The sequence below is a fragment of the Pseudorasbora parva genome, chromosome 22 (genome assembly GCF_024679245.1).
Source record: "Pseudorasbora parva isolate DD20220531a chromosome 22, ASM2467924v1, whole genome shotgun sequence".
NCBI classification, from domain to species: Eukaryota; Metazoa; Chordata; class Actinopteri; order Cypriniformes; family Gobionidae; genus Pseudorasbora; species Pseudorasbora parva.
This window is the reverse complement of record NC_090193.1, coordinates 39,578,662-39,599,385: the sequence shown is the minus strand read 5'-3', so window position 1 is coordinate 39,599,385 and position 20,724 is coordinate 39,578,662. Positions and strand designations below refer to the sequence as shown.

The following is a 20,724-nucleotide window of genomic DNA, read 5'->3' as shown; positions in this document are numbered from 1 at the left end:
TTCTGCTCTTTCTGGAGCCGCTCTAGTGGCCAGTCGAGGAACTGCAGTTTAAGTCACTTCCGTATCGGCTTCAAGAGAAACTGGGGGAGGTTTTTGCTTAGATTTAACCAAAGAAAGGTTTAAATAGTGCTACTTTTCCTTTTATGTACAGTAGGCCATATACATATGAACTGATACTAAATTAATATTTGTGCCTAATATAACATTCATATCATGTGGATGTTAAGAACGAGCAAACTAGCTAAATAAACACACACAAACACACACACACAAAGAACAGACGAGTCGAGAGATGAGAGTAATGTTTAAAAGCATTTAATGACATCGCACATATTTAACAGGGCAGGGGTTAAAGTCTACAGGTGCAGTTTCATACATCTGAGCGTTTCTATACGCGCTCAGGACGCCCGACGTCGCGAAGGATTTCATTCCTAGTATGTTGCTTTTGATTGTGCAGTAGATGAAAATTACAATAGATACAGTGACGGAGGGATGCGCACTATGTATCAAAGAGCGGGAGAGCGGGATGAAGCCATAACGAGAAAACAAAGAGAAAAGATAATGCTCAGTGCTATAGCCCACAAGCAAGTAACCGTATTCATTTTTTTTGTTCTTTTTTGCGTTTTTTTGTCGTTGTTGTTGTTGAGAGTAACATTACCTTTAACCAGTAAATGTTCCACTGTTCACTTAACATTGATGCTTTAAAGTGTTTATAATACATCTAATCTTTATACTCTGTACTAGAATTATTTGAAACATATATTATGATAAAACCCAAGAAAAATGACAATTAACAAATAAAAAGGAATAAAAACTGATTCGGGTTACTAGCAAACATTCTTATAGTTTGGTTCGACCCGCCTCGATCTGATCCTCGAGCGAATGTTAGTCTACGTTCATATTAATCAGCTTATAATCGTTAAAAGGCAAATCTGACGAAACTTGGCATAGCTATTTCAGCGCAGCGTTGAATCGCGTCGGTCCGCCCCCCCGCCGGCGGGACGTGGAATCGTTTCGAAGCGTCACTGTCTTGTTCCCTAACAACACAGAGAGATTCGTCGTCTCTCCAAGACAGCCTCACAAAATTGAGGAAAATGTTTGAAATATCCAGACCCCTCAATGACACGCGGTTACAAAAACCAGAGCAAGATTCAGGATTCGAAAATCAACCACAATAGAAACGTAAGAGCGTAAAAAAAACACGTCTGGATTGGAATCGAGTCACGACACACTCAGGCGTTTTTTGTGTCAAACACACCGATTTTTCCTTTTCGTTTTTTGTACAACTTTGGAAGCCGATTGATGGGGTGTCAGGCACAGAGTGTGACGTCTTCATGAGCATTGCATGCTGGGATATCACTCGGAGGTGGGTAGACACAAAGGAAACCGACAGAGAATCGAAATGAGAAGAAGAGGAAAAGAATTGAGGAAATGAGAGAGTCGAATGTTTCCGTTGGCGGGGAACAGACAGACGGACGTCTACTGCTTCTTCTTGCTGAAGAGACTGAAGCGCTTCTCTTTGTCCTTCTCCTTGTCTTTCTCGCGCTTGCCGGGGCTGGACTCGGTCGTCAGGGAGACGGTTGCCGGGAGCGTGTGGGCGCGGCTGGAGGCGGGCGTGCTCTGGTTGCTAGGCGTGATCTCTGATTTCTCAGAGGACGAGGAGCCGCTGCCGGCGTTCTGAATGGCCTGGATCCATGTGTTCATCTCCTCCTACACACACACACACACACACACACACACACACACACACACACACACACACAGTTAATTCACACTCACAAAACTTGAAAATACTTTTATTTGCATAAATTCAATTGAATTATTTGTATATATTGTAATGTAAAGAAATCAATTGAAATACAATCCCAATCTGAACGAGCGTTATACAAATGATTATAACTATTATTATTCTATCCATCTATCCGTCTATCTGTCTATCTGTCCATCCATCCATCCATCCATCCATCCATCCATCCATCCATGCATCTATCTATCTATCTATCTATCTATCTATCTATCTATCTATCTATCTATCTATCTATGTATCTATGTAACTATCTATCTATCTATCTATCTATCTATCTATCTATCTATCCATCCATCCAAAATTCCATCCATCCATCTAGCTATCATCCATCCTTCCATCTATCCGTCCATCCATCTATCTAGTTATCATCCATCCATCCATCTGCCCATCCATCCATCTATCTAGCTATCATCCATCCACCCATCCATCCATCTTTCTGTCCATCCATCTAGCTATCCATCCATCCATCCATCCATATCCATCCATCCATCCAGCTATCATCCATCCATCCAACAATCGATCCATCCATCTAGCCATCTGTCCATCCAACAATCGATCCATCCATCTAGCCATCCGTCCGTCACTCCATCTATCCATCCATCCATCCATCCATCCATCCATCAATCCAATCATCCATCCATCAATCATCTATCTATCTATCTATCTATCTATCTATCTATCTATCTATCTATCTATCTATCTATCTATCTGTCTATCTATCTATCTATCTATCTATCCAATCTATCCATCCATCAATCATTCAACTATCCATCCATCCATCCAATCCATCCAATCTATCCATCCATCCAATCCATCCATCCATCCATCCATCTTAATTAGATATTTATTATAAATTGAATTTGAAGTGAATGGATTGAGGGTTAAACTGAACTAAAACCTGTAAATAAGTCATTCATGTGCAGGTTCAGTTTCTCATGTACCACCAGGGGGCGCCGCTTCAGAATGTATGCAGAAGTGAACACATTTTCACATAATATTGTAATATTACTGAGTTATGATTAAAGCAGACTTACATCATCTTTGGCTTGGAACAGATACTCATTTCCATCAGTAACTCTGTGGAGAGAGACGAGAAAAACATCTGAGCACATGATTCAGATTACAACCAGTGTTGGGTAAGTTACTCTAAAAAAGTCATTAATTACTAGTTACTCATTACATCTTCAATAGTGTAATTAGATTACTGTAGAAATTACTCTCTCCAAAAAGTATTCAATTACTAATTACTTTCTAACGGCTCTTTTAATTAATTCAAATAAATAATATAAAACTACATAAATTTATCTTATTTACTGACCAAAGTATTACAAATGTGAGAAGGATACATAAAAACATGCATTTTAATATTAGACTTTAAATGTTGATGTTAAGTCCACTATTGTATTATGTATAATTATTAGGGATGCCACAATACTCATATAATATTGAACCGTTCGATACGGCATTCACGGTTCAATACGCGCTGGTGAATTGTATTTAATTACTTATTTCTATTTCTCTTCGTTTGAAATATTTCTCTCAGTTTATTTCGGCTGTGTTTGAGTGTGCCTGTGTGTCTACGTGCTGATATGAGCAAATATCCAATCATATGCATTGAAGTTAGGCGGTGTTTAGCCGCGTTTTAAAGCCTTGCCGGTTAAACGTTTCATTCGCGTTTTCCATGCGCTGAGCGCGCACGACTGTCATACGACTGCTAATACTGTCAAACACATCATATATAAACACAGTCGGTTATGTCTAAAGTGAAAGTAAAATCGCGTGTCTGTATGAGATGCGAGCAGGTCTTAGCAGCGCAGACTAGTGTGTGTGAGCGCTTGTCCTTAAAGCGACAGTTCACCGATAAAATTATAGCGGTATTAAAATAGACAAAGCAAAAAAATCACTCACTGCTCTTGAATAAAGTAATAATACAGTAGCTTTCAATCAATGTATATTGAAGACTGTAGTTTTAATTTTAGTCTACATTTATTCATTCATTTTCAGACTTAAATGCGACTGTACATCTCTAAGCTGCCACTGTAAATCTTTATATATATTTATTTTATATTATACAATACACTAGGAATGTGTACAAGGTTTTTTAAAAGTAAAGTTTTAAGTTTAAGTAAGGTTTTTCAAGTCTTTTAAGTAAAATAAAGAAAGCTTAACCCTTTTCTGTTCCTGTCGCTTAAGAATAGAATAGCAAAAAACCGAAGCAAAAACCATGGTGAAAAACCAAGGTATGTAACTATATTGTTGCATCCCTAATAATTATACTTAGTATTTAGTTCAAATACTTGTGAAGTAACTTGTAATTAAATTATAGAAAAAATAAGAGTAATTCCTTACTTTACTTTTTCAAGGGAAAAGTAATTCAAATACAGTAACCCAACCCAGATTAGGAGTCTGGTCTCCTCCTCACCTGAGCTTGAAAACATGCTTCTTCTTCTTGTAGTCCACGGCGACCTCGCAGACGGCGTCCTTCAGGCTGATGGGGATCTCGTTGTGGTACGGGATGCCCTGCCCCGCGCTCTTATTGTCCTTGTAGAAGCCCATCTCGTGGTTATTGATGACACAGTACACGTTATGCCAGGATCTGAGGACAACAGAAAACCGGCTGAGTCAACTCATGCAGGACCATCTGGATTTATTCATCCAGATTTGTGAAAAGGTTTCATCAATCTAAGAGGAAAAACAGATCCAGATGCTCCAGAAGTGATTCCTCAGATGACGTGAGAATTCTCAGAGAAACTATTTTAAAAGCATTGAGGAGTTCTTGATTGACTGCGGGAATTCAATGGCCTAGGAAAACCCAGACAACTTCCGGCAAATTTAGATGTGCTCCGCAAGTAGTCTGGCAAAGAGCCCATCAAACCTATTTCTAAATCTGTCGAAATCGCAGCACCAATCACAAACGTTGGGGCTTTACACGATGACGAAAGCGCAGCCACGGTGAAGCAGATTTTGTACATTTCTAAGATGGATGTCGCTCGTTCGAATCCCCTATCGCATCTGTTTTAAGCGATTTAAACTTTTCCTGAAGTGATTCGTAAGATGACCAGAGAATTCTCCAGTGGAATTTTCTCAGACAAACTATTTTTAAAACATCGATGAGCTCTTGATTCACTGCGGAAATTCAGTGTCAAACTCTGACATGATGATTATGTCCATAAACAGTTCAGGGAAAGTAATTATCTGTAAACTCAAATTCTCTTAAAGTGTTACTTCAGCGATTTAGCATATGGGTTAGAATTAGTCACTTTATTCAAAAGACAGGTAAAAACATCTCTTCCATGAGCACTTAATCTTATCATATATATATATGTATATATTAGGGCTGGGCAAGTTAACGCGTTATTATCGCGTTAACGCATTAATTACATTTACATTTAAGCATTTAGCAGACGCTTTTATCCAAAGCGACTTACAAAAAAGGGGAGAGTAATAGAAGCAACGGAACAGACAAGGCCAAAAACCTGTAAGAGCTGTAAGAAATCTCAATTAATTAGCACAATACACAAATTTTTGTTTTTTTTCTTTTTTAAATAGACATTTACAACAAAAACTCACGTACGCAAAATGCCGAACACTGGATTTTGATAGCTATGATAATTCTGCAGTTAATTAACGCCGACAATTATTTTATCACGCATTAACGCAGTTATTTATTATTATATTGAAAGGCCGTTGCTCTGCCTCTGAATACACACACAGACAAACCACTGGCCACAGGAGAATACACACACAGACAAACCATTGGTCAGGAGAATACACACACAGACAAACCACTGGCCACAGGAGAATACACACACAGACAGACCACTGGCCACAGGAGAATACACACACAGACAGACCACTGGCCACAGGAGAATACACACACAGACAGACCACTGGCCACAGGAGAATACACACACAGACAAACCATTGGTCAGGAGAATACACACACAGACAGACCACTGGCCACAGGAGAATACAGCGCTGTCTGTAGCCGAAGCCAAGGGCTTGACATTCTTTGTCTGGGACAAATAAAATATTAAAATAACTAGAAACGCGAGAATGATCCAGTTTTTTTGTTGTTTTTATTATATTCAATGTAATCAGCGACTGATGAGTGAATCTCTGCCTCTGGTAAGTTAGTCGCGTTGAGGCTCGCGCTGCCCGTCTCTGTGAGACATTCGTGGAGAAATCAAAACAATTGAGCAGCGATATAAACTCACAGAAGAAACATACTGGGGTAACACTCAGCTTTCTGTAGTTGTTGATATTTATGATTTATGATATTGTTAATAACACAAGTCGAATTTGCAATCGTGAATTGTGTAGCATGAATGGTGTAGCCTAGTTCAATAAACAGTAGCCTAATTAAAGTTAAGTTACTTACATTTTAGATCCAAACAACCTTTTTTTGTTCCATTTCACCGATGATTTCACCGACGACAATAGTTAACGACTCAATGACTCGCTCATGAAGACGATCACTTGCTGCCCCCTATTGGCGGTTATGTTTAAAAGTATGATTGCATGTTTTATTGAGAACATCAATCTTATAACATTTATTGCAGCTGTATTTTTTGCAGTTTAAATTATTTAATTTGATTGGTAACAGCCTATAGTGTCTTTACTATTATAACTGAATTAATTAATCAAATGTAAGAATTTAACAGGAAAGATGATGCATACATTTAATACGATTTAAAAAGATGGCCTTTATATAATTAAATAACGCCCTGTGGTGAATATCACAAATATGCAGATTAAAGTCGGCCGATGTTAAAGCTGACAGAACACTGATGAGAATATTACTATACAATCAATATACGTAAACCACCAATTTAATTTAATTTGATTAAATTAATGTTTAAGTTGATATTTACAGGAAATATTGTAACTGTTACTAACTTTTAACTGCTGTAAAAAGCACCTTATTTGTTTAAAGTGTTTGCAAACCTTATGTTATTGCACTTTTGTTCATTTAACAGCACTTTTGTATTCATTATTGAATTTTGCGCATACTGCGATTAATCGTGCCCAGCACTACTATTTATATATATTTATTAAAAAACTTCCTTATCCTCCTTTATTTTTCTTTTTTCCCTCCCTTTTCTGTTTTTTGGTAATATCCAAATCTTTGTATTTGGGCATTTTTTTGCCTCTTCATGACAGATCGCTTCCTGTACTCCTCAGCTGCAAGTCGCTATGGATAAAGGCATCTGCTAAATGCATAAATGTAAACGTAAATATGGCTTTGTATCAATAGAAATACCCGGGAGTATATTCAAATGATCATGCAAACTGCTGAAATCACGTGACATTGGCGATCCGAATCATGAATCAGTTCGCTGATTCATAACCGTTTGAATCTTTATTTGAGGATTGAACACAAACCCGGAAGAGAAGCCAATGCTGAATAAAGTCGTAGTTTTTGTTATTTTTGGACCCAAATGTATTTTGGATGCTTCAAGAGACTCTAATTAACCCACTGATGTCTCATATGGACTACTGTGATGATGTTTTTATTCCCTTTCTGGACATGGACAGTATAGTGTGCATACACTTGCATACGCTCTCGGACTAAATATAAAATATCTTAAACTGTGTGTGAAGATGAACGGAGGTCTTACGGGTGTGGAGCGACATTAGGGAGAGGAGTTAAGGACAGACATTTCATTTTTGGGTGGACTAACCCTTTAAATGTAAGTAGCTGTCGTACCTGCTGGACGCCTTCTTGTTGTGCCCCTCCCACTCGTGTTTGCGGTGCAGGAATCCCTCCAGCTGCGCGGACGGCGTCTCCTGACCTTTAGCCGGAAGCGTCGCGGATTGGCTGCCTTTTCCCCGTCTGTCCGCGGTCGGAGACGGGATGGGACTCGGCTCCTTCGAGCTCCTCTCGGCCACTCCATTCATCTCACCATCCACTCCATCCTGCGGACACACAGCCAGCGTTACTTCTTACACACACACACTTCAGGTTTAACTCAGAGAGGAAAGTCAGTCACACAGATGCATTCTGAAAAAGCCGCTTCACAGATCGTTAGGAGGGAAAGTCACTTTGGCTGTTTTAGAGATGAGAGAATCTCATTAAAATGGAGTGAAAAAGCAATTAATAGTAAAAATACACTAGAAAGTCAACATGAACTCAATATTCATCAAGATTTATTAACTTACTTCCTTTTTGTGATGTCAACAAAGACATGCACGCTATTGGATATAGGAAATATATTCTTTATATAAATATATTATACTTATTTAAATAAATTTTATTCTAATCCTAATATATTAGAATATATATTTTTTACTAAAAAAATAAATTTAATATATTAACAGAATTTGATTTATTAAAAACATTTAATATATTAATATAAAGTATTGATATTAATAAATTATATTAGTTTTATATTAAAGATAACACAATAAATATATTAATATAAACATCATTTATATTAATAATACATTGTATTATTTTTATACCAACATAGTTATATTAATAAATTACATTTATATTAGTTTAAAACTAATATAATTATTTTTACAAAAATAATACATTTAATGTATTAATATAAATATATTATTTATATTAATTTTATACTATCTTAAGATGTTAAAAGTATTTTTTACTAAAAAATACATTTAATATATTTACATAAACTAAGTATTTATATTTCTTAATATTAGCTTTATTACAATCTTAATATATTAATTTAATTGAATTATTTTTACTAAAATAAAAAACTGAATATATTAATAAAGTATTTATATTGATAAAATAAATGTGTGTGTTATGCTAATATTAATATAATTTAAATAATTTTACTAAAATAATACATTTAATAGTATTTATATTATATTAAATTATTTTATTTATATTATATTTCTTTATATTAGCTTTATTTCTAATCTTAATATATACATTTAATTTAATTATTTTTACTAAAATAAAAAACTAAATATATTAAAAAGTATTTGTATTTTCTTATAATATTACACTTAATATATTAATAGAAATAATTTATCCATACTAATGAATTATATTTTTTAATAAAAAAAATACATTTAACATATGTTAAATTCTATTTCTTTATATTAGCTTTATTCAAATCTTAATATATTAATTTATTCATTATCCAAATATATCATATTTTTTCTAAAATAATACATTTAATATATTAATAGAACAGTATTTTTCATACTAATAAATTATATTTATTTATAATACTATTGGATAATGTTATTAATATCGGGAAATATTTAAAATCCACCTCATAATGTAATTAATAAGGTTTTGAATGCCGTTCCATGTTGACTTTAAATGTACAAAGATCATGCAAGAAGGAAAACTATCGATCTAGTCACTGCAGAGCGTCAGGAAACATCGTCTGAAGATCAATCCGTTCACGAACCGATTGAAAGACGCGTCATGCTTAAAGCAACAGCACACAGAGTTCACTGCAGATGAGTTACTGTACCACAGCGCCCGAGCCGCGCCCGAGCCGCGTCCTGCTCCGCTAAAACGGCTTTCAGGAACTCAAACAAAAGCTCTTTAGTTAATCTTCACTACCTCAACACTAACATCTGTGAGCAAACGCTCATGAGCAGCCAGTGAAGTCACAGAGAAAACTGTCTTAAAAACACTGATTAGGCATAACATTATGACCATTCCTAATAGTGTGTTGTCCCCCAGCCCTGACCCGTCGAGGCATGCTCATATCCCATAGTGCATCCTGGGGCCATGTGTTCCCCAGGTAAGCCACACACACACACACACACCCGGCCATCCACATGATGTAAAAGAACACGTGATTCCTCAGACCAGGCCACCTTCTTCCATTGCTCCGTGGTCCAGTTCTGATGCTCACGTGCCACTGTTGGTGCTTTCGGCGGGCTATGCCGCCCCATACGCCTCAAACTGAGCTGCTCTGTGTATTCTGACAGCTTTCTATCAGAACCAGCATTAACTTCTGGAGCAGTTTGAGCTCCAGTAGCTCGTCTGTTTGATCGGACCACACGGGCCAGCCTTCGCTCCCCACGTGCATCAATGAGCCTTGGCCGCCCATGACCCTGTGGCCGGTTCTCCACTGGTCCTTCCTTGGAGCACTTTTGATAGATACTGACCACTGCAGACCGGGAACAGCCCACAAGAGCTGCAGTTTTGGAGATGCTCTGACCCAGTCGTCTAGCCGTCACAATCTGGCCAAACTCGCTCAAATCCTTACGCTTGCCCATTTCTCCTACTTCTAGCACAATGAGGACAAAATGTTCACTTGCTGCCTAATATATCCCACCCACTAACAGGAGTCGTGATGAAGAGATCATCAGTGTTACTCACCTGTCATAATGTTATGCCTGATTGGTGTATATACACATATACAATACAAACTGTAGAGAAAAGAATCGGTTCATAAGCCACACTGGAAGTGCATGACAACAGAGCCACCATACAGTGTGTTCAGATCATTTTATGGTGAATCACCTCAAACAAACAAACCAAACCAAACTCTTTTGAAGAACATGTTTCGGTTTCACAAGCTCACATCGCAAACAAAACACAGGTAAGCAAACCCAAACTATCAAAAATGGCAGATAATTTGCACTAATTTAAATATCAAAACTTTAAAGCAATGCTCTCGATTCAATACGAGAAGCACAGGAGGAAGCACACTTCACTTTTACAGTAAATAACAGGGTTTACAGTAATGCACCTGTAATGGAAGTCTATTACACACCATTTACACAAGGAATTAAGTTCCTTTTTTCCTAAAACATAATCAAAAGTCCATCCAGCAATTCAGTCACTTTACACACTCATTTTTGCATGTAGGGGAATTAACAATACGTGACCCTGGACCACAAAACCAGTCATAGGGGTCAATTTTATTGAAATTGAGATGTATACTTCATCTGAAAGCTGCATAAATAATCTTTCCACTGATGTATGGTTTGTTAGGACAATATTTGGCCGAACTATTTGAAAATCTGGAATCTGAGAGTGCAAAAAAATCTAAATATTGAGAAAAACTCCTTTAAAGTTGTCTAAGGGTGCGTTCACACTTGTCATGTTCGGTTGGATTAAAACGAACCCTGGTGCGATTGCTCGTTTAGTGCGGTTCAATTGAATATATGTGACCCGTCACGGAAACCAGGGACACAAGTCGGCAGCACAACTTTCGCGTAAAATGAGATTGAAGCGTTTTTTTCTTCAAATTTTGTGATTTTCGTTTTTTTGCAGAATCTGTTAGTTGAGATCACGAAGAAGCCTCTCCGTTTTTGAGACAGCAGTATTGGTGTATTTAAAAGCATACATTTTGAGGTTGAAATCGGCTTGTTTTTGGAGATTCTAGCACGCAGTAGGGGCGTGTCATTGTCTGTGTGTATCTCCAAAGGGGGGTTAAGCAGGCTTTTGTTTCTTTTGTTATTGTCCCCGCCCTCCGAGGGAAGCGTGGCTTCTTATTATGTAGCGCTCTGGCCGGCTCTAGCTGATATCAACATTCAATGAAAATGGACGCCGCAAAGATGATCGCAGACGAGCTGAACCGTGGCCGTTACACCGAAAATGTTTCGAAGTACTTATTCGACAAGCCGGTGAATGTATCAGACTGGCGTCAGACAAGTTGGACCGTAAGATATCAGAGGCTATATCAATAGTAACATTTGATGGGGATAAAGACAGCGAAATGGGGAAAATCTGTAACTTTGACTGTAAATGCTACACAAGGAGAAAAGAGAACTGCATGGGAGACAGTCCTGTAGCCATAAGCTTTCTCCAGACATTATGTACAACATACGGCTGGATTCTTTAGCTGTGTAAAAAGAGTGGCAGGACATGCGAATTATTGGACATTTAGAGGCAAACGGACGCACAGCGCAAACTTCGGAGATGGTTACATCCACAAAGAAGACCCCGACAGAGAAAGTGTGCCCGAATGGCTTATTTCATTGGAGGCATCGAGATCTGCAAGAATACTTTTCTGTTTCTTATGGGGTGAGTTTCATTCTAAGAGCACGTAGCCTACACGTTATCTCATGTTTAGTCCATGTTTAGACCTTCCCATATCTACCTATTGTTATTAGCTGTTGTTAATGGCCTTTTAGATGGTAATGTTAACGTCTGCTATTCATTTGAATCATGCTTCAATTGCTTGAATTGACTGGTGTGAATGCGGTCCGATTTTTCCCGTTGCGTCTGTCGTAACTAGCAACCATGCAGCTTTACAGGGGGTGTGGCTTATCTAAATGAGATGTAAATGAGCCCTATTGTCACTCCCAGCAGGTGAGAACAGGTGAGAACTGCAAAACTTTAGAGGCTGTTTTCTCTCGTTTACACTTTTCTAAAGGCCTACATTCAGATGGACACAACTTCTCCAAATATTATCAGATTTCCAGGTGTTACACATCGTTGGAAAGCTTGGAGACTACACTTTCAGAATCTGTGAATAACTCAAAATGCCGCAGAACCGACTTGTGTCCCTACTTTCCGTGACTGGTCACATATGTGAACGCTGCCATCCGAACCCTGGTGCGCACAAAACAAGCGGACCGAGAGCGCTATAAAGACGGGTCTCGGTCCGCTCCAAACGAACTCTGGTGCGGTTCGATTGATATATGAACGCCACACGGACCAAAGACATGTCAACGAGCCAAAAACAGGACGTGATGTCACAAAGATGCGACGCATAGTCAGCTGATTTGACGACGCAGAAAGATCGGTGTATCCAAAATGAGTAACGTTAGAGGGCAAACGTGGAGCAACGAGGAAGAGCCTCATCAATGTTTTGTCCGACGAGCGTGTTCCGAAAATGCTAGAAAATACGCACAAAAAGCAAACCTGGTTCTTCTCATCAGAGGACCTGTTGGCCATCAGTCGGTACAGACGACAGAACGGCCGTCTCTTTTCTGCACAACGGAGGAAATCCTGCTGCTGTTTTGAATGTTTTGAACATTTTATGAGCTCTTCATGAGTTCTCAGCGAGTAATAATAATGCCATATGTACACGCATAAAATGATGGCGTTTAATCAGCACACAGCGTTGTTCTGAATGTTCGGTAAGCAGCTCCTACGTCATATAAGCCGACCAATCAGGTTGTGAGCGTCTCCCTGTGCCTTTGGTTCGGTAACTTTAGGTTCGCTGTTAAAAATGCCAGTGTGAACGCTAAGCGGACCAGGACTATATGTTTTGTTTTTGTTTTTTGATCTGGACCAAACGAACCGAACTACAAGTGTGAACACACCCTAAATGAAGTCCTCAGCAATGCATATTACTACTAATAATACATTTCTGATATATTTACGGTAGGACATTTACACAATATCTTCATGGACCATGATCTTAATATCCTAATGATTTTTGGCATAAAGGAAACATGGATACTTCTGACCCAGACAGTGTATTATTGGCTACTATTGGAGGCGCAGGACTGGTGAAGTGCTCCAGGGTCACAGCTCCACTGTGCATTACTTTCACAAACTAAGGGCCGGACACGTCATTATCCGTTGGTATGTTTTTAATGTCCATAAAACACAGAAGTTATTTAGATACATTGTCATTTTCCTTCATAAAGTTGACTGATAGCCTGATAAACGGCTGTGTCATGTCTGGAGTCATCAGAGAGCATTGTGGGAAGTGTTAGTGTCCCTGACCGGTGGCTCGTGGTGTTTGTTGACTGCTAGTGTATTGTGGGTAGGTACAGGAGCGGTAACTAACCCGTGGCGAGTCCTGGTCTGACGGCAGTCCATTTTGGGCAATCTGCTCTCCTTCTCTGTGGACACACACACACACACACGTTACGTTTTTGTGAATTGTGGGGACATTCCATAGGCGTAATGGTTTTTATACTGTACAAACCGTATTTCCTATCCCCTTACACTGCCCCTAAACTTACCCATCACACACACACACACAACCCATAAACCTACCCAACACACACACACAACCCATAAACCTACGCATCACACACACACACACAACCCATAAACCTACCCATCACACACACAACCCATAAACCTACCCATCACACACACACACACACACAACCCCTAAACTGACCTATCACACACAGACACACACACACACACTCTGCCCCTACCCCTAAACCTACCCATCTCTCACACACACACACACACACAGCCCCTAAACCTACCCATCACAGGAAACATTCTGCATTTTTACTTTCTCAAAAAAACTCCTCCTGTGTGATTTATAAGATGTTTTCCTCATGGGGACCTGAAAATGTCCCCACAAGGACAAGGATTTCGGATATTGCCATTTTTGTGGGGACATTTTGTCCCCATAACGTAGGGATTACCAGGTCACACACACACACACACACACACATTACATCTGATCTGAACACTGTACAAAATCATATTCCTGTTCAATGGCAGGCCGTTTTTGAGATCTCGCTTGACCGATGGACAGAAGTGAAAGATCCCCTCAGTTTCAAAATGCATCGACTGTGCTCCCGTTGAATATGTGTACTTTATTATAAATATGTGCATTTCCACAAGTGCATCCACGCTGGTTAACCACTAGTTCTGGTTTCCTGTAAAATATCTAAATATTCTTTTAAGCAAAATTAGTTCCTCCTGAAAAGCATTATATTTATTTATATCAATAAATTATATTATTTTTATTATTATTACACTCTAAAAAATGCTGGGTTAAAAACAACCCAAATTGGGTTGGAAATCGACAAACCCAGTACGTCAATACGTTATATTTTACTAAAATAATCAATTTACTATAATATTATAAATAAATATGATTTATATAAATAAAATAGATTTAATATACTAAAATAGATTTTTACTAAAACGATAAATGTTTTTACCAACCTAATACATTTAATATAATAATACAAATATATTATTTATATTAATATATTTTATTTGTATATTAGATTTATACTTATATCTTAATATATTAGGTGTATTTAATTTACTAAAACATAATAAACTGAATATACTAATACAAGATTTATATTAATACATTTATTGAATTATATACATTTAATATACATATATTATACATATATATTTGTACATAAACTGTATTTATTTATGTTACCAAAATAACAATCTTAATATATTTACCAAAATAATACATATAAATAATATATTTGTATTGTTATATTAAATTAATACATAGTTTTATTCTATCTTAATTTATATTTTAAACTAAAATAATACATTTAATATACTAATGTAAACCTCATTATATTAATACATAATATTTCTTAATATGATTATACTTCTAAATAATACAATTTTTAAAAATAAAAATGTAATATAATGATATACATATATTAAGTATTAATATTTTAGTACTCTTTTTAAGAACACTGCTTACACAAATATGAACACCGCGTTTCAACGTCAGAAAACGAAACTGAAGTGTGAACTGAACCACACATTACCTGATACTGAAGTGCATCCGTGTGACATGCAGCATGTGCGAGTGTGAGTGAGTGAGTGTGTGTGTGTGTGTGTGTGTGTGTGTGTGTGTGTGTGTATCGAGCGTTTACCTCTGCTGTGTCTCTGCGTCCTGCACCGGCTCCGGTGTCGGCGGTTTCCTCTTCCTCTCTTCTTCCTCTTGCTGTCTTCTCACTTCCAATAACTCCAACTGACAGAGACAACAGAGAAGTTCAACAGAGCCACGGTGACGCCTTACTAACACACACACACACACTCTCTATCTCCCTCACTCTCTCTCTCTCACTCACTCTCTCTCACACTCACACTCACTTGCTCGCTCACTCGCTCATTATCTCACTCGCTCACTATCTCACTCACTCGCACACTCTCTCTCTCACTCTCACTCACTCTCACTCACACACTCTCACTCACTCACACACTCTCACTCACTCACACTCACTCTCACTCACTCTCACTCACTCTCACTCACTCTCACTCACTCTCACTCACTCACTCTCACTCACTCTCACTCACTCTCACTCACTCTCACTCACTCTCTCACTCACACTCACTCACTCACACTCACTCACACTCACTCACACTCACTCACACTCACTCACACTCTCTCACTCACTCTCACTCACACTATCTCTCACTCTCACTCACTCACACTCTCTCACTCACTCTCACTCACACTCACTCTCACTCACTCTCACTCACACTCACTCTCTCACTCACACTCACTCTCACTCACTCTCACTCACTCTCACTCACTCTCACTCACTCTCTCACTCACTCTCACTCACTCTCTCTCTCACTCACTCACTCACACTCACACTCACTCACACTATCTCTCACTCACTCACTCTCACTCACTCACTCTCACTCACTCACTCACTCTCACTCACTCTCACTCACACTATCTCACTCACTCTCACTCACTCTCACTCACTCTCACTCACTCTCACTCACACTATCTCACTCGCACAATCTATCGCACACTCTCTTGCTCACTCACTCACTCTCTCGCGCGCTCTCTCTCGCGCGCTCTCTCTCGCGCGCTCTCTCTCGCGCGCTCTCTCTCTCGCTCGCACACTCTATCGCACACTCACTCTATCACACACTCACTCTATCACACACTCACTCTATCGCACTCTCTCTCTCTCTCTCTATCTCTATCTCTATCTCTCACTCACTCACTCACTCACTCACTCACTCACTCACTCACTCACTCACTCACTCACTCACTCACTCACTCACTCACTCACTCACTCTCACTCACACTATCTCACTCGCACAATCTATCGCACACTCTCTTGCTCACTCACTCTCTCGCGCGCTCTCTCTCGCGCGCTCTCTCTCTCGCTCGCACACTCTATCGCACACTCTATCGCACACTCTATCGCACACTCTATCGCACACTCACTCTATCGCACACTCACTCTATCGCTCACTCACTCACTCACTCACTCACTCACTCACTCACTCACTCACTCACTCACTCACTCACTCACTCACTCACTCACTCACTCACTCAATCTCACTCGCACAATCTATCGCACACTCTCTTGCTCACTCACTCTCTCGCGCGCTCTCTCTCGCGCGCTCTCTCTCTCGCTCGCACACTCTATCGCATACTCTATCGCACACTCACTCTATCGCACTCTCTCTCTCTATCTCTATCTCTATCTCTCACTCACTCACTCACTCACTCACTCACTCACTCACTCACTCACTCACTCACTCACTCACTCACTCACTCACTCACTCACTCACTCACTCACTCACTCTATCTCACTCGCACAATCTATCGCACACTCTCTTGCTCACTCACTCTCTCGCGCGCTCTCTCTCGCGCGCTCTCTCTCTCGCTCGCACACTCTATCGCACACTCTCTCGCGCGCTCTCTCGCGCGCTCTCTCGCTCGCTCTCTCTCTCGCTCGCACACTCTATCGCACACTCTATCGCACACTCACTCTATCGCACACTCACTCTATCGCACTCTCTCTCTCTATCTCTCACTCACTCACTCACTCACTCACTCACTCACTCACTCACTCACTCACTCACTCACTCACTCACTCACTCACTCACTCACTCACTCACTCACTCACTCACTCACAAACACACTCACACTCATTTACACAGTCACTAACACTCTCTCTCTCGCTCGCTCGCACTCACACTCACACACACACACACACACACACACCGTAGTCAGCCGCTCCAGAGCAGAGAAGCGCTCCTCCCATGTGGCGGCTGATTTCTCAAAGGCTTCGTGTCGTTTGATCAGCTTCTCCACCTCGTCCACACTCTGCCCCATCTCCCGGCTGGACAGATACGGCTCCTGTCCCAGCAGCCACGCCTCCGCCACGCCCGCGTCCCGCGAAAACTGGTGCACTTCCAAAACTACACACACACAGGCCAGGGGAAAGGGGAAGTCAGAATCAATGAGATTTTAAGACCAAGCTGCCCACATCCTTATACACACTTCCCATTATAAGGTCAGAAATAGGTGCATAAGAGTTGCTAAGCATCATGGGAAGCAAAGCTCTGAGTCATAATGTTTTGTCATTTAAAATCCACACTGTATGAATTATGAAATCATAATCTTGTTAGACTGATATATGTCGGACAGGCCATTGTGAAATCTCACTTGACCAATGGATAGAAGTAATGCATTTAATATATGAATATATTAAATTATACTAGTCTTAATATATTACATTTATTTAAGTTAATTTGTGTACTAACATAATACATTTATTTTATATAAATACATATTTATAAGCATATATTAGTTATTTATAATAATTGTATTCTAATCTTAATATATTTACTAAAATAATACATTTAATATATTAATATAAATATATATCATTTAAACCAATAAATATTTTTGTTTATATTTTGCTTTTTTGTACTAACATACTACATCTATTTTATTAATATAAAAATATATTATTTATATTAATAAATACATTTTGAATAATTATTATTAATAATGTATTTATTATTATACTGGCTTTATACTAACCTTATTACAGTTAATTAAATTTGTGTACTAACATAATACCTTTATTATATATATATATATATATATATATATATATATATATATATATATATATATATATATATATATATATATATATATATACACTTATACACATATTAAAGTATTTTTAACTAAAATACTAAATTTATTATATTAATATAAATCTATTATTCATATTAAACAACTTTTTATATTAGTTTTATATTAACCTTACATGAATGTGTTTATATTTTTACAAAAACAATAAATGTATTTGTTATATATAATTTATAATTATATTAATAACAATAATTTTATGCTAATATTAATATTTATATTATTTAAAATAACATTTGTTTAATTGAATGATTTTACTGATATATTACATTAAATATATTAATATAAATATATTATTTATATTATATTGTTATTTTATATGTTCTTTCGAGTTAAATATGATGAGTGCAAACTGAGTTTGATGGAAATAGTAAGTTTGACACTAAGGTTTGAGTATGTGTAAATCTGTGGAGGGTATGATGAGTGAGAATGGGTTTAACAAGAAGGTTACTGAGTAAAAATCAGGGAATAGTGATCAAAATGGATGTTATGAACATGTTTGTGAAAGAAATGAATGAGAGGTGCTCTAATAAAGATGGTACATGTATGAAGACTGTAAACTGAAGAATGTTTATTTTTATATCAGACCATTATTGTGGAACTGACCATTTTATTTTATTTTATCTTATTTTTTTATTATTATTATTATTTTTTTATTACTATTATTATCTTTACGACTGTTTTTAACTATGCTTGTTTTTAATTTTTTATTCGTCCATATGGTACTCTTTTTTTCTCATGCATATGTTACCACTGTTTTAATTAATTTCTATGTAAAGCACTTTGAATTGCCATTGGGTATGAAATGTGCTATACAAATAAACTTGCCTATTAGTTATATTTATTTGTATTAGTATAATCTAATCTTGCATTTATTAATTTAATTTTATACAGACATAATATATTTAACACTATAAATATATTATTTATATTAACATATAACTTTTTTATACTAATATATTAAATGTATTACCTATAACTTAATATACTCAAATAATACATTTAATATATCAATATGAATATATTATTTATTTTAATAAATACATAATTCGCCTTATACTAATTGTAATATTATTCTTTATAAACATATTAATGTATTTATATTCAAATGTGTCAGTTTTATGCTAATCACACTCACTCAGTCTTAGCCACTCCCATCGGTCCTCCCACTTGTCAATCATATCTTTCCTCTTGTCCGTCAACTGCAGCAACTTCTCTTTAATCTGTGGGATGGGGAAATGGACATGAATACGAGATATATCTGAAAGTGTGGTGTGTGTGTGTGTGTGTGTGTGTGCCCTTGTTTATATTCCATTATGGGGACCAAATGTATCCCATAAGAATAGTAAAACCTGAGATCACCAGCCAGCGGTCCCCACTTTTCAAAAGGCTTATAAATCACACAGGAGGAGTTTTTTTGTGAAAGTAAAAATGCAGAATGTTTCCTGTGATGGGTAGGTTTATGGGCAGTGAGCCTGTTTATGTAGTTTATGAGGACACAAATTTGTATAACTACATGGGCATTACACTGGTATTACGCTATAAATGTGGTTTATGAGGACATATCAAATGTCCTCATAATTCAAATGGCCTTAAAAACATACTAAATGATGTTTTTTTGAGAAAGTAAAAATGCAGAATGTTTCCTGTGATGGGTAGGTTTAGGGGCTGTGTGTGTGTGTGTGTGTGTGTGTGTGTGTGTGTGTGTGTGTGTGTGTGATGGGTAGGTTTAGGGGCAGGGGCAGTGTAAGTGGATAGAAAATACAGTTTGTACAGTATAAAAACCATTACGTCTATGGAGAGTTCCCACATACATAGTGAAACAGACGTGTGTGTGTGTGTGTGTGTGTGTGTTTGTGTGTGTGTGTGTGTGTGGTCAGTTGGTACTCACCTCCTCTGATGCGTAGTGTTTCCGTGCCAGGAGAGATTTGCCCAGCTCGATGCAGGCCGTGAAACTGTCATTACGGGCATCGATTTCAGCCTTGATACCCTGGTGGTTGTTCATGAGAAGCTCCACAGATGACACGTCCCTGGAGGAATGAACAGATGATTTACACTGGAGGAATATTTCACTGTTTTACTGTATTTTTAATTAAATAAATTCAACTTTGATCACAGAAATGAATTGCGTCTTTCAATATATTCACTAGGGCTGTCCCCGACTAAGGATTAACACATTCAAATCAGAATTGCCGAATCTCTTTATGGTCGACTGATAGTCGAATCATCAGTGTGTGTGTGAATGGGTTGGGAGGGACACGACACTGTCAGCAGGAGGGTAAAACTATTTTTATTTTCCTTTACACACTGCACACAGCAACAACTTTTAATAAAGCGACCAAAACTGCCTGCCAACTGACA

General features: G+C 37.9%; 1 protein-coding gene across 3 annotated transcripts in view; it reads right to left on the bottom strand.

Annotated features, from left to right (window-relative positions):
* Positions 1-299: 299 nt before the first annotated feature.
* The window catches only part of sptbn1 (spectrin, beta, non-erythrocytic 1), a 154,725-nt gene continuing 134,300 nt past the window's right edge, over positions 300-20,724 (bottom strand). For all 3 annotated transcript variants that reach the window (XM_067431371.1, XM_067431372.1, XM_067431373.1), the window contains 9 exons: positions 20,255-20,393; positions 19,502-19,586; positions 17,422-17,618; positions 15,320-15,417; positions 13,501-13,555; positions 7,518-7,726; positions 4,230-4,403; positions 2,842-2,884; positions 300-1,710 (listed from right to left, as the gene is read on the bottom strand). In XM_067431371.1, the coding sequence (XP_067287472.1) occupies positions 1,480-1,710; positions 2,842-2,884; positions 4,230-4,403; positions 7,518-7,726; positions 13,501-13,555; positions 15,320-15,417; positions 17,422-17,618; positions 19,502-19,586; positions 20,255-20,393 (1,231 nt within the window). In that variant the 3' untranslated portion in view covers positions 300-1,479. The remainder of the gene's footprint in view (positions 1,711-2,841; positions 2,885-4,229; positions 4,404-7,517; positions 7,727-13,500; positions 13,556-15,319; positions 15,418-17,421; positions 17,619-19,501; positions 19,587-20,254; positions 20,394-20,724) is intronic.